Raw genomic sequence first — 16501 nt, forward strand, 5'->3', positions numbered from 1 at the left:
ACCCAAAAATCACATAACTGAAAGTCAATTAATTACTAATTTCATCAACAATAAAACTTCACATATTGAAATTATTTATACATGAGGTTTTGAATCCCTGCCCACTGGAATCCCGGTTTCCTCTCCGCAGTGCGGGACGTCCTCTCACTCTTCTCTAGTGCACTGGGTGCATCCCTAGGCTGCCTTCGGCTCCCGGAAGCCCCACCTTCTGTTTCAGCTCAGAGCCTCCATATACGCCTTCTCTATCTCTAACGGTCTCCCAGTCTCTTTGCCTGGCTACTTCCTACACACAACAGAGGCCTCCCTTACACTCACACTCAGTTTAAATAAAGTACCCTAATATATTCCTTTGTAGAATCCTTTTCCATCTTAGCAATTATTACAACTTATAACTAGATATTATTTGCCTTATTATTTAACACTGGTCTCCCCAACTAGATGTTTCTTTCACACACCAATAAAATAACCGTAACACATGGCATCTAGAATGCACTCAGTAAACATTTGCCAAACAAATCATGAGACTGACGAAGCCAAATAATAAGCAGACAACACCAACTCATGAAGGACCTTTTATGCTATACTAAAGGACACCAGAAGGCCATAGAAGAGTTTTAAATAGGACAGTGACATGACCAAATACATATTCACATCAGCAAAGCAGTATTAACAGGCATGTCAAATATATGACAAGAATGCCCTATTCCTTCCTGCAAACAAAACAGACATTCTTAAAAATACTTTCTCCACTGAACCCAAATCGAGCCTCAGAATCCCTCTAGGGCAGACTTCCAGGAAGCCACTGCCAATCAATTAGAGTAGCCCAAGGAATGTAACCTGATGATAGCTCAAAGACCTGAAGGTCTAGTTTAAATACACTAGAAGACTAATGAACTATTTTAAAAATGAAGGGGCATATGTTCCACGCTGAACATTTAGGTTAGACAAGAAAATCCCAATATGACAGTTATCTAACTTTTTTGGTAACAGTACTTTACAGAATCCTAAAAAGGAGCTATATAACATTATCTTGTTTTAAAAGGAGATATTTTGATTATTTTAATTAAGGTTATATTCATAGTCAACCAGTGATTAAAGGATATTTTTGCTTCTATCACATGACTTTCATATTGGAATCAAGAGCATGGATTTTAGACCATGCCCCCATACATTCCAGAATAATTATTCCAATTATACCATCTAGCACTGATGCCAAGTGTACAGTTGGTACTAAGTGCTGCTATGCTAAGCATACACAAGCTACTTTTAAATGTTAATTGACAAGCGATAATTAGGATTATGAACCTTGATTCAATAATGGGCACAGAAAACTCACTTCATAATATGTATCCATTTATTCATCATTTAATTCCCCCAACTGTCCCAACATGCTTACCTTTTTGCGTACTCCTTCTTGGGTGCTGGACAGTTTAAGTAAAACAGGAGGAAGAAATTTAGATATAATATTCTGTAATTGTTCATCTGTTTCAGCATGGCCAAGTCGTAAAAAGACCCGTTCAAGCTGATCTATATATAAAAAGAAAAAAAGGAGAACTTAGCAAATCAAACACAACCAAAACTCATTACTTTTATAGCTAGCTTAATACTTTTTATATTAGCAAATCCTTTGGTCAGAACTTTAACCATAGCTATCTCTGTATTCAAATGATTTTGATGCAGCTATAAATCAACTCTAATGAGATTTACTAGCTAGTTACACTATCTCACAACTGTCCTGGTCATTTAACCTCTAGAAGAGGGGAGAACAAAGCCAACAATAACAAAATTCCCTCCTACCTACAGTTATTCCATTTTCCTAAAGAATTTGGATACCAGAAAGGATACAAATTTTGTGAAGAAATCTGCCAGATCCAGCTAGCAGAGTGAAACAGGAGAACTTCATTCAGACACCAAGGAGGACAATACACATTTGGTGGAACCATCTTACTGATGAAGTTTCTCTAGAGATAGAATCACTGCCCATTACTGTGCTGGGACCCAACCAGAATGTGTGAGAGACAAGTTTTCACCAAGAATGCCACTGTGAGAGAAACATGTTAAACAGTACATATCCAGTGATGCTGAGATATGTAAACAACCCAGATTGTGATTGTTTCACAAAAACAACCCAGATTGTGAAAATCCACAGAACAGCAGCCAATACACTGTAGGGGATGGGAGAAGGAAATGAAAAGGGAACCTACTGACTGGGAATGACTGGATATTTGATTTTAAGGAATTACTGTTAATTTTTTAGGTGCTATAATGGTATTGTGGTTCTGTTTGTTTTTTAAAGGTTCTTACAAAAATTATCAGTAGTGATTAGAGAGACTTCTAGGGAGCTGGAAATATCCTGTATCTAGATCTGGGGGATGGTTACACAGATACATACATATATAAAAATTTGTTAAGTTCTGGTATTTTATACTTTCTATTGTATCTACTATATCTCAATTTTAAAATGTATTTAAGAGTCTTTATTTCTCAGAGATCAAAACAAATATCTACAGGTGAAATAATACAGTTACTGGGATTTACTTTAAATAACTAGAGGTTTACTAGAAATCTGCTAAGAAAGTAGATGTCAGATGTTACCACACACAAAAAAAGGTAACTATATGAGAAGATATGTTAATTAGCTTGACTGTAATCATTTCACTATGTGTATGTGTACATATATACAATCATGTTGTACACCTTAAATATATACAATTTTTATTTTTAAAAACACAAATATAGAGGACCAGATAAAAGATGGCGGCATAAGAGGCGGGACAGGGGCTTCCTTCTAAAACTGCATGTAATATGAAAATATAATTAATAAAACTAATCCTGAGAGAGCAACAGGAAAGAGGACTGCGCCAGACTGCATACACCTGGAGAAAAGAGCAGACATCACGGAACAGGGTAACGTACCAAAGCTGTGGCCCAGCGGGACCCAAGCCCTCCTCCCACCCCAGCTCACCGGCGGGAGGAAGAGAAACTAAGCAGGAAGGGAGGGAATGGAGGCCTGGGACAGCTGAATACCTAACTCCGGAGATCTGCTCTGGGAGCTCAAACCTACATTTCATGGTGTTTAAATGATACTCTCGTGATTACGTGGTTGGAAAGCTAACAGAGGCAGAATTCCTGGAGAGACTGAGATTCCAGCCACTTGTGGAAACCAGGGATCCATATCTAGCTGCTCTGGGACAAAAGCTTATACCTGTGTGCTCAGCCCACTGTTTCAGGCAGTGGAGACAGGCAGAGCAACGGGGAAGCAGTAAACAGCTCTTTCTTCCCCGCGGGCACCAATACCGCTCCCCTGCGACCCCCAACATTGCTTCAGGGGCTGAACAGCTCCAGAGTACAGTTTCTGGACACTAGAGGACGCCATACACAAATATGAAACACCAAAGAAACCTGGTACAGAGTAAAATTAATATAACCCCTGAGAAAGATGACATGGACCTCATGACTCTTCCTGAGAGGGAGTTCAAAATAAAAATCATTAACATGCTAATGGAGGTAAGGAAAGATATTCAAGAACTCAGGAATGAAATCCGGTCAGAGATCCAATCATTGGAGGAGCACAATGGAGGGTATTTAAAGCAGATTGGATATGGTGGAGGAGACGATAAATGAAATAGAAACCAGAGAAGAGGAATACAAAGAAGCTGAGGCACAGAGAGACAAAAGGATGTCTAAGAATGAAAGAATATTGAGAGAACTGTGTGACCAATCCAATAGGAACAATATTCGCATTATAGGGGTACCAGAAGAAGAAGAAGAAGAGAGAGAAAGGGATAGAAAGTGTCTTTGAGGAGGTAATTGCTGAAAACTTCCCCAATCGGAGAAGGAGATCATCTCTCAGGCCATGGAGATCCACAGATCTCCCAACACAAGGGACCAAAGGAAGACAACACCAAGACATATAGTAATTAAAGTGGCAAAGATCAAAGATAAGAACAGACTGTTAACAGCAGCCAGAGAGAGAAATAAGATCACATACAAAGGAAAGCCCATCAGGCTAACATCAGACTTCTCAGCAGAAACCTTACAGACCAGAGGGGAGAGGCATGATGTATTTCATTCTATGAAGCAGAAGGGCCTGGAACCAAGATTACTTTATCCAGGAAGATTATCATTTAAATTTGAAGGAGGGATTAAACAATTCCCAGATAAGCAAAAGCTGAGAGAATTTAACCCCACAAACCATCTCTACAGTCTATTTTGGAGGGACTGCTACAGATGGAAGTGCTCCTAAGGTTTAATAGCTGTCACCAGAGACAATAAAACCACAGTAAAGAAAGTAGAACAGCTAATTACTAAGCAAATGCAAAATTAAATTAACTATCCCCAAGTCAATCAAGGGATAGACAAAAAGTACAGATTATCATACCTAATATATAAAGAACGGAGAAGGAAGTAAAAGGAGGAGAAAAAGAAAAGCACCCTTACATTGAGTTTGTAATAGCATATTAACTGAGTTAAATTAGACTCTTAGATAGTAAGGAAGTTAACCTTGAACCTTTGACAACCACAAATCTAAAGTCTGCAAAGGCAATAAGTACATACCTATCGATAATCACCGTAAATGTAAATGGACTGAATGCACCAATCAAAAGACACAGAGTCACTGAATGAATAAAAAAACAAGACCCATCTATATGCTGCCTACAAAAGACTCACTTTACACCCAAAGACATATACAGACTAAAAGTGAACGGATGGAAAAAGATATTTCATGCAACTAACAGAGAGAAAAAAGCAGGAGTTGTAGTACCTGTATCAGACAAAATAGACTTCAAAACAAAGAGACGGACAGAGCCAAGATGGCCCTGAGTAGGATAATGGGAATCTCCTCCCAAAAACATATATATTTTTGAAAATACAACAAATACAACTATCCCTGAAAGAGAGACCAGAAGATACAGGACAACAGCCAGACCACATCCACACCTGTGAGAACCCAGCGCCTCGCAAAGTGGGTAAGATACAGGCCCTGGCCTGGCGGGACCCGAGCGCCCCTCACCCCAGCTCCCGGCACGAGGAGAGGAGTCGGAGCGGGGAGGGAGAGGGAGCCCAGAACTGCCAAATAGCCAGCCCTAGCCATCCGCACCCAGAGGACAGACATACAGTGCAAGGAGTGTGGGAAACTAGCGAAATGGGACAGTACAACCTGTGAGCGGGTCCCCACAGCCGGTGCCCCTGGGACAAAGAAAAGCGAGTGCTTTTTGAAAGTCTTAAAGGGACAGGGACTCCACAGCTGGATGGAAGCATCCCGGGACACTTAGCCCAGCAGCTGGAAATCTCAGGGAACTCTGAGCGCCCTAACCCCCTGGACGGCAGCGACCTATGAGACCCCTCACGGCGATAAACAAACCCTGCCCATTCCCCCTCCAGCACAGCCTGCCATAGCAGAGCAGCAGCCTGAGGCTGGCCACACCCACAGCAAGGGAGCTTCCTCCATAGCGGCCGGGCAAGACACAGAGACCCAGTCTACGCACAGCTGCCCAACACGAGCCACTAGGGGTCACCATTGTCCAAGGAAAGAAAGGCCAGGAGCAAGTGGAAAGGGTCTTGGTTCTCCCAGCTGACAGACTAGCCAACAGCATACCACTGCATTTACCAACATGAAAAGGCAGAAAAATTTGATCCGGACCAGACTAACCCAGACATCCTCCACATCCTCACCTGAGAAGGAATCTGGGGAGATAGATTTAACCAATCTTCCAGAAAAGGAATTCAAAACAAAAGTCATAACCATGCTGATGGACTTGCAGAGAAATATGCAAGAGCTAAGGAGGGAGAATACAGAAATAAAACAATCTCTGGAAGGACTTCAAAGCAGAATGGACGAGATGAAAGAGACCATTAATGGACTAGAAAACAGAGAACAGGAATGCAGAGAAGCTGATGCAGAGAGAGATAAAAGGATCTCCAGGAATGAAAGAATATTAAGAGAACTGTGTGACCAATCGAAACGGAACAATATTCGCATTATAGGAGTACCAGAAGAAGAATAAGAGAGAAAAAGGCATAGAAAATGTCTTTAAAGAAATAATTGATGAAAACTTCCCCAAACTGGGGGAGGAAATGGCCTTTCAGACCACAGAAGCACACAGAACTCCCATGACAAGGGATCCAAGGAGGGCAACACCAAGACACATAATAATTAAAATGGCAAAGATCAAAGACAAGGACAGAGTATTGAAGGCGGCCAGAGAGAAAAAAAAGGTCACCTACAAAGGAAAACCCATCAGGCTATCATCAGACTTCTCAACAGAAACCTTACAGGCCAGAAGAGAATGGCATGATATATTTAATGCAATGAAACAGAACGGCCTTGAACCAAGAATACTGTATCCAGCACGATCATCATTTAAATATGAAGGAGGGATTAAACAATTCCCAGACAAGCAAAAGTTGAGGGAATTTGCCTCCCACAAACCACCTACACAGGGTATCTTAGAGGGACTGCTCTAGATGGGAGCACTCCGAAAAAGAGCACAGAAAAAAACACCCAACATATGAAGAAGGGAGGAGGAGGAATAAGAAGGGAGAGAAATGAAGAATCATCAGACAGTGTTTATATTAGTTCAATAAGCAAGTTAAGTTAGACAGTAAGATAGTAAAGAAGCTAACCTTGAACATTTGGTAACCACAAACTGAAAGCCTGCAAGGGCAATAAAAGCATATATTTCGATAATCACCCTAAATGTAAATGGACTGAATGCACCAATCAAAAGACACAGAGTAATAGAATGGATAAAAAAGCAAGATCCATCTATATGCTGCTTACAAGAGACTCACCTCAAACCCAAAGACATGCACAGACTAAAAGTCAAGGGATGGAAAAAGACATTTCATTCAAACAGCAGGGAGAAAAAAGCAGGTGTTGCAGTACTAGTATCAGACAAAATAGACTTCAAAACAAAGAAAGTAACAAGAGATAAAGAAGGACATTACATAATGATAAAGGGCTCAGTCCAACAAGAGGATATAACCATTATAAATATATATGCACCCAATACAGGAGCACCAACATATGTGAAACAAATACTAACAGAATTAAAGGAGGAAATAGAATGCAATGCATTCATTTTGGGAGACTTCAACACACCACTCACTCCAAAGGACAGATCCACCAGACAGAAACTAAGTACGGACACACAGGCACTGAACAACACACTAGAACAGATGGACCTAACAGACATCTATAGAACTCTACATCCAAAAGCAACAGGATACACATTCTTCTCAAGTGCACATGGAACATTCTCCAGAGTAGACCACATAATAGGCCACAAAAAGAGCCTCAGTAAATTCCAAAAGATTGAAATCCTACCAACCAACTTTTCAGACCACAAAGGTATAAAACTGAAAATAAATTGTAAAAGAAAGCAAAAAGGCTCACAAACACATGGAGGCTTAACAACATGCTCCTAAATAATCAATCGATCAATGACCAAATTAAAATGGAAATCCAGCAATATATGGAAACAAATGACAACAACACAAAGCCCCAACTTCTGTGGAATGCAGCGAAAGCAGTCTTAAGAGGAAAGTATATAGCAATCCAGGCATATTTAAAGAAGGAAGAACAACCCCAAATGAATAGTTTAAGGTCACAATTATCAAAATTGGAAAAAGAAGAACAAATGAGGCCTAAGTCCAGAGGAAAGATGGACATAATAAAGATCAGAGAAGAAATAAATAAAATTGAGAAGAATAAAACAATAGAAAAAAAATCAATGAAACCAAGAGCTGGTTCTTCGAGAAAATAAACAAAATAGATAAGCCTCTAGCCAGACTTATTAAGAGAAAAAGAGAATCAACACACATCAACAGAATCAGAAACGAGAAAGGAAAAATCATGACGGACCCCAAAGAAATACAAAGAATTATTAGAGAATACTATGAAAACCTATGATAACAAGCTGGAAAACCTAGGAGAAATGGACAACTTCTTAGAAAAATACAACCTTCCAAGACTGACCCAGAAAGAAACAGAAAATCTAAACAGATGAATTACCAGCAATGAAATTGAAGCGATAATCAAAAAACTACCCAAGAACAAAACCCCTGGGCCAGACGGATTTACCTCGGAATTTTATCAAACATACAGAGAAGACATAATACCCATTCTCCTTAAAGTTTTCCAAAAAATAGAAGAGGAGGGAATACTCCCAAACTCATTCTATGAAGCCAACATCACCCTAATATCAAAACCAGGCAAAGACCCCACCAAAAAAGAAAACTACAGACCAATATTCCTGATGAACGTAGATGCAAAAATACTCAACAAAATATTAGCAAACCGAACTCAAAAATACATCAAAAAGTTCATCCATCATGATCAAGTAGGATTTATTCCAGGGATGCAAGGATGGTACGACATTCGAAAATCCATCAACATCAACAAAAAGGACAAAAACCACATGATCATCTCCATAGATGCTGAAAAAGCATTTGACAAAAATCAACATCTATGCATGATAAAAACTCTCAACAAAATGGGTATAGAGGACAAGTACCTCAACATAATAAAGGCCATATATGGCAGACCCACAGCCAACATCATACTTAACAGTAAGAAGCTGAAAGCTTTTCCTTTAAGATTGGGAACAAGACAAGGATGCCCACTTTCCCCACTTGTATTCAACATAGTACTGGAGGTCCTAGCCACAGCAATCAGACAACACAAAGAAATAAAAGGCATCCAGATTGGCAAGGAAGAAGTTAAACTTTCCCTGTTTGAAGAAGACATACTATAACAAAAAACCCTAAAGACTCCACTCCAAAACTACTAGAACTAATATCTGAATTCAGCAATGTTTCAGGATACAAAATTTTTAATACACAGAAATCTGTTACTTTCCTATACACTAACGATGAACTAGCAGAAAGAGAAATCAGGAAAACAATTCCATTCACAATTGCATTGAAAATAATAAAACACCTAGGAATAAACCTAACCAAGGAAGTGAAAGACATATACCCTGAAAACTACAAGACACTCTTAAGAGAAATTAAAGAGGACACTAACAAATGGAAACTCATCCCATGCTCTTGGCTAAGGAAGAATTAATATTGTCAAAATGGCCATCCTGCCTAAAGCAATCTACAGATTCAATGCAATGCCTATCAAAATACCAACAGTATTCTTCAACAAACTGGAAAAAATAATTTTAAAATTCATATGGAACCACAAAAGACCCTGCATAGCCAAAGCAATCCTGAGAAGGAAGGAAAAAGCAGGGGGATCTTGCTTCCCAACTTTAAGCTCTACTACAGAGCCACAGTAATCAAGACAATTTAGTACTGGGACAAGAACAGACCCACAGACCAGTAGAACAGAACAGAGAGTCCAGATATTAACCCAAATATATATGGTTAATTAATATATGATAAAGGAGGCATGGACATAAAATGGGGAAATGACAACCTCTTCAATAGCTGGTGTTGGCAAAACTGGACAACTACATGTAAGAGAATGAAACTGGATTATTGTATAACCCCATACACAAAAGTAAATTCGAAATGGATCAAAGACCTGAATGTAAGTCATGAAACCATAAAACTCTTAGAAAAAAACATAGGCAAAAATCTCTTGGACATAAACATGAGCAACTTCTTCATGAATATATCCCCCCAGGCAAGGGAAACAAAAGCAAAAATGAACAAGTGGGACTACATCAAACTGAAAACCTTCTGTACAGCAAAAGACACCACCAATAGAACAAAAAGGCATCCTACAGTATGGGAGAATATATTCATAAATGACAGATCTGATAAAGGGTTGACATCCAAAATATATAAAGAGCTCATGCACCTAAACAAACAAAAAGCAAATAATCCAATTAAAAAATGGGCAGAGGAGCTGAACAGACAGTTCTCCAAAGAAGAAATTCAGATGGCCAAAAGACACATGAAAAGATGCTCCACATCACTAGTCATCAGAGAAATGCAAATTAAAACCACAATGAGGCATCACCTCACACCAGTAAGGATCGCCACCATCCAAAAGAGAAACAACAACAAATGTTGGCGAGAATGTGGAGAAAGGGGAACCCTCCTACATTGCTGGTGGGAATCTAAACTAGTGCAACCATTGTGGAAAGCAGTAAGGAGGTTCCTCAAAAAACTAAAAATAGAAATACCATTTGACCCGGGAATCCCACTCCTTGGAATTTATCCAAAGAATACAACTTCTCAGATTCAGAAAGACATGTGCACCCCTATGTTTATCACAGCACTTTTTACAATAGCCAAGATATGGAAGCAACCTAAGTGTCCATCAGTAGATGAATGGATAAAGAAGATGTGGTACATATACACAATGGAATACTATTCAGCCATAAGAAAGAAACAAATCCTACCATTTGCAACAACATGGATGGAGCTGGAGGACATTGTGCTCAGTGAAATAAGCCAGGCAGAGAAAGACAAATGCCAAATGATTTCCCTCATTTGTGGAGTATAACAGTGAAGCAAAACTGAAGGAACAAAATGGCAGCAGACTCAGAGATGCCAAGAATGAACTAGTGGTTACCAAAGTGGAGGGGTGTGGGAAGGCGGGTGGGGAGGGAGGGAGAAGGGGATTAAGGGGTATTATGTTTAGTACACATGGTGTGGGGGATCACGGGGAGAACAGTGTAGCACAGAGAAAGTACATAGTGGATCTGTGGCATCTTACTACACTGACGGACAGTGACTGCATTGGGGTATGGGTGAGGACTTGATAATATGGGTAAATGTTGTAACCACATTGTTTTTTCATGTGAAATCTTCATAAGAGTGTATATCAATCATACCTTAATAAAAAAAATTCTTTTTAAACATAAATATAAAGTCATAGCCTCATTCAGGTCCTCATAAAAATAAGATCATCTTCTGGGATGGAGTAAGGAATGGGGAGTGGCCATATAAATGAAACCAAGATTGGCCAACAATTAGTAATTATTCAACTGCATGATGGAAACTGAGACTACTTGTGGGTCTCCTGGAAACTTTCCATAATTTTTTAAAGGAAGATAGGTATAACAGACACAGACATTATGAATATCTTTATATATATCCACCTATGTATATCCTGAGAACCTAGAGACAATGACACCCAGTAGCACCAAGCACACTTAACACCCAGATTTTGGTTTTTAAATACCATTCTACCACGCTAGGCTTCTCAAAAAAAAAAAAATAGCTGCATCTAGGGTTGGAGCAGGGAAAAAGCAAGATGAGTCTGAAACAAGTTCAAGTATGAGAATGCAAATGGGGCCAGGAACATGTCAGAAGGATAAGGGAACCACCCTGAAAGAGTTACTTCATGGCCAAGGCAGGAACAATTTCAGGAACAAAATAACACAGTATGGGATTATAACCCAAAGTATAAAATAAATGTACATGAGTCCATATTGATATAAATAAATGATTAAATACACTAGGGAAAAGTGACACATCTTCCTTATAGAAGATTCCAAATAATATATGTAGTTAATTCCCCCTATAAGAGGTACAGCTTAATTCATGCCTGTACCCCCCTTTGAAGGTAGGCTAGATTTAGTAACTTGTTTCCAAAGAATACAATAGGGAAAGAGGAAAACATTAACTTTGCAGTACAGGAACTTGATAAATACCATTTCAGCCAAGTGATCAAAGTCAGTGTCATCAAGGCCATGTGGGTATCATGATCCCTGATACGATATGACAAGAAGGGCACTTCACCTCTGCGGTATTCTTTCAAAAGCCCATAACCCCCATCTAAGCATGAGTAAAACAACAGAAAAACCCAACTTGGGACACCTTCCACAGGACACCTGGCCAGTACTGCTCAAGACTTTCAAGATCATGAAAATCAAGGAAAAAAGACTAAAAAACTGTCACAGACCAGGAAAGACTGGGGAGACATTTAAACATGTCACATTTTGTGACAACTAAATGCAGTGTGTAATCCTGGACTGGATCCTGGAACAGAAAGAGGACATTAATGGAAAAAAAAAAACGTGAAATCCAAATAAAGGATTGAGTTTAGCTTTTAGAATTAATAATAAAGGAAGAAAAGAGTAAGGAAGGGAGGAAAGGCAGGCATGCCGGCTCTGTGAGATTACCACCACACCAGTCACAATGATTCTACTGAGTCACTGCAGAACACTGCTGTGGAAGAAGTCCTTAAGAACAGTGAGCTTAACCCACGATGTTGTGCACATTACAGTCAACAAGACCCTGCCCTGGGACCTTACAGATCTCAGACAGTGAAAACTGTCTAGGGATCTTAGCTACAGAAACTGCAAAATTGTTCTGTGGAGGAAGGCGGAAAGCTAAACTCTTCCACCAAACTGACCTAAAGAATCTGTACCAAAGACTTAAAAAACCAAGTGATATCTGGTCCCCTTTATTTTTCAAATAACAATCTTTGGTTATTTCCTATGTATCCCCAGTGTCATGCGTAACACTTTCCACTCTCCCTCACTAGAAAGGAAAACAGCAACCTAAATGCAAAAAACGAATTTATGATGAGAATGTGGGAATGTCAGAAAGGGCATCAAACATTATGTGTAGCCCTTCTAAAAAAGCCAACTGCAACTAAGAGTTAAAGCCTTCTACACCCTTGGAGGAGGTTCAACCCACACTGTTACATCACCTTTAGATACACATTTATATTTGAAATAAAATATAATCATGCTCAAACTTTATGAGAAGAAATGTAAAGAAATGCAGATATAATAAGTACTAAATTTTTCAACTCTCAAAGTTAACAAAATAAATAGCAAAGATTAAGCAACAGTATGGTCCCTGATCACTGTTTTTAGAGTCATAGAAAGAATCTGAACCCTGGGCCTTTACCCTCAACCCTGGAAACACAGCCTCATGAAAATGACAATCCAAGTCAGCCTAGAACCTCAAAAGCATCTGTTCAGAAACCAGAAAGAATATAAACAAAAGTTCTGAAAATTCAGAAAGAATCCAAAACTCAATTGTAGGAACCAAAATGCTCCAGGTCATCACAAAAGCATCTGAGGTATGACAAACATTACTTCAGAGTTAGAAGCAAGTTCCATCCTCTCCACAATTTAAATGCTATTTATTTTATCCAAACTCATACTGAATTAACTTCACTTATGAGGAAATTAAAGACAATGCCATAACCTCATAAAATCACTGTTAAATGTGAGGAATATATCCTGAACTATTGTTTTTAACTGTTCATACACTAATATTTTAAACTTAAAACTGGAATATGGCATATACTATTTAACAGCTTGCCTTTGTTTCCTTTTGATTAACACAAATTCTTCATCTGAAACCCTTGTAGCAATATATATCTCAGAACTTCTGATTTTTAGGGTGATGATATAGTACACATACTGTGCATTTCAAATGACCCTATCCACTCCATGGGTTCTACGGCAGAACCTGTAATCAAATACAGTCATGTATCTGTAATAACCATGGACACTCACACTAAGTGGGATAATCAAGATTTAAAAGAACCTCACATCTATTCAGTCAGGCTTTAAATACCAAATGAATATACAAAAAAGAATGTTTGGATATGTATAAAATCTTAATGGCTACATAAAGATCTAACTACATAAAGATCTAATTGATAATAGCTACATGGCAGCTTTGTCTATATAAATAGTATAATTTATCTAACTACTCCTCTATTTGTGTTATTACCAGGTTTTAGTGTTTCAGAAACAATGCTCCAAGAACACCTTTACCATTCGTATCTCCGCACTTGCATGGATTTTTGTAAGCTAAAACCCTAGAAATGGAACTGCTGAGTCAAAGGGTGGGTGTGCCATCAGGTTTAATAAATCCTGGAAAAATGCCCTTCAAAAAAACTGCTAATTTATACCACCAGCAGTGTATATAAATACCAATTTCTTTATAGCCAATCCTACATGGAGCAATCAATCTTACAAAGATCAGTCTTGACTGAATATGACAGATGTAAAACGATCACACTGTTGTTTTGCTCGCTATATATTCTATATCACTAAGGCAAAGTATCTTTTCAAATATTTACTGGACATTTGAAATATCTTCTTCAGCAAAATGTTCATTATTCTTCTGAGTTGCTGACTTCTAAAAGCTTTTATATAGGGAGCAAAAAGCTCCCTCTTTTCTCCTATACATTACAGATACATTTTTCCTAGTATGCCTTGTGACTCTATAGCACTTTCTTTCCAAATCTAGGTTTTTAACATATAAATTTACCATTCCTCCTTTTTATGGCTTCTGAGTTCCTAGTAATACTTGAAATGCCCTTTCACTCCAAGATTATACAAAAAAATCTTCTACAGAAAAGAATTAAATAACAGGCCTGAGACTGCTGTCCTTAGAAATGCCTGCTTGCTCAGGCTGGCTCTTGGCTGGCATCTGGAAACTTGAATTTCCGGAAGGTTCCCACCATTCCCAGAACTGATAAGAGTGGCTTACTGTGCCTGAACTGTTTATACAAACAATATGGTTTATACTGAACACCTGTTTTCTTTCTGAGACTATGGATTTTTGCTATGTTAGGCAGAAGGTGCCAACGTGACCAGCAACAAATTAAAACCCTTGGCACTGAATCTCTGATGAGCATCTCTGGTGAACATTTCACAGGTGTCACAACAACTGCTAGAAGAAGTGAGCATGTCCTGTGTAATCCCACTCAGAGAGGACTTTGGGAAGCCTACATCTGGCTTCCTCCAGACTTCGCCCCATGTACCTTTTCTCTGTGCTGATTTTGCTATTTTCCTTTTGCTGTAATAAATCTTAGCCATGAGTACAAACACATGCTGAGTCCTATGAACTTCCTAGCAAATCACTGAACCTGGGGGTGGTCCTGGAAACCCAAAACATATTTATCTATGCTTTCTTCTAGCTCTTATGATTTTGCTTTCTATATTCAAGTCTTTAATCCAGCTGGAATTTTTTTGGCACACAGAGGGATGTGAGAAATCTTGTCTTTTGTAAGTTTTTCATATATTTTTCACTCCAAAGTAAAACATTTAGAAAAATGTACAAAATATATGGGTATAGTTTAGTGAATTACTATAGTAGTCAAGTAACTACTACCCAAGTCAGGAAAAGATATTTATTTTCAAACTTATACCAAGACAGATTTCTACTGGACTAAGAATTGGAAAGGACTGAAATATTATTTAACATTAAAAAAAATAAAAGGCACAGTGAGTTTTAAGAATTTGACTGAGGTCACAGATGTAATAAGCAGCAGAGTGAGAACTAGAATGGAGTCTTCAGACCTTCAGTCTAAAAATCCTTGCATATACCATGCAACTATCTATGACAATGACCTGATTTTCTACAGGACCACACACTACCCATACTAACCCTTATACAGGAAACCCTGTTCAAGAGCATCACCAAAAGGTCAGAGGAATTTCCCTTTTTCAGGTGGTACTTATGACAAAAATAATGTACAAATTCAGAAGTCAGAAAACAACACTAGCAAAAGTTCATTACTGTGAATAAGAGGCCAACCTAAAGGCATCAAGCTGCGATTCACCCTTCCTCCTTCTCCGTTAATCTAAATTCTCTGTTCCTTCGAGGCTCAACACCCTCTTACTTTCACTGTGAAGTACTGACTCCCCTACCTAGACTATTCATTCACTCATGTGCTTATTCAAGTATTTACTGAAATTCCACCAAGTGTCAGAGCTTGGTGGTCATGGATATAAAGACTGAAGAAGGAAGAGGTTAAGGATGCTGTGCTGGTTTACTGCATATGCTAAAAAGGCCTGAGACAAACTGTCAACACAACAGCATTCAAGAACAAAAGAGGGAGAGTCTGAAAAGAGGAATGATAGGCAATATACAAAAATAAGAAGAAAACTGAGCATGGGGTCACAAGAACTAAGGAAAGAAAAACTGGGCTAGTCAATGAAAACTGGAAAAAATTTCCTTACCCATAAAGAGAAAAATACCTATAAGTACCTTGCAGATAGATTAATGACTTGAGTGTAAAGAGCAAGATTTTAAAGATTTGAAAAGGAAACTGACAAACGAAAATAAAAACTCAAGCACAAAACATGAAGACTACCAGATTACGATTCTAAAATATTAGAAAATACACATAAAGTAAAAAGATAATCTATAAATACCTATAATGCTTTTAAATGAAAAGGAATTGAATACTTAAAACATTTCTGAAAATGAAGAAAAAGCAAATTGAGCAAAAATTTCTAATGGAAAAGGATACAAGTAGGCAATTCAGAGATGAGACCCATATACTAATAGCATAGAATGTGAAGATCTGACACACATAGGCAGGACATACATAAGTGTTCTTAAGATTACTCTCTATACTCTTCTCCATACTTGAACTGAATCATCATTTTAGTAAGAGTATATATACCATAATAACTCTGTTTTATAATACTACTAAAAGAGATAAGAAAATAAATCAATAATTTTTCTTCTTTATACACTCATGTACTTCTCAAAATACTTCAGTTAAAAACATTTTTAGAAAAAATTACAAATTTTACAGTAATCTACATTA

At 38.3% G+C, this 16501-nt stretch overlaps 1 protein-coding gene across 5 annotated transcripts in view; it reads right to left on the reverse strand.

The window, feature by feature from the left end:
• Nucleotides 1–16501, reverse strand: part of ECPAS (Ecm29 proteasome adaptor and scaffold) — a 106056-nt gene that overhangs the window by 74228 nt on the left and 15327 nt on the right. For all 5 annotated transcript variants that reach the window (XM_057498921.1, XM_057498919.1, XM_057498918.1 and 2 more), the window contains one exon: nt 1397–1527. In XM_057498921.1, the coding sequence (XP_057354904.1) occupies nt 1397–1527 (131 nt within the window). Of the gene's footprint in view, nt 1–1396; nt 1528–16501 lie in introns of those variants that run through there.

The sequence above is a fragment of the Manis pentadactyla genome, chromosome 3 (assembly GCF_030020395.1).
Source record: "Manis pentadactyla isolate mManPen7 chromosome 3, mManPen7.hap1, whole genome shotgun sequence".
NCBI lineage: Eukaryota > Metazoa > Chordata > Mammalia > Pholidota > Manidae > Manis > Manis pentadactyla.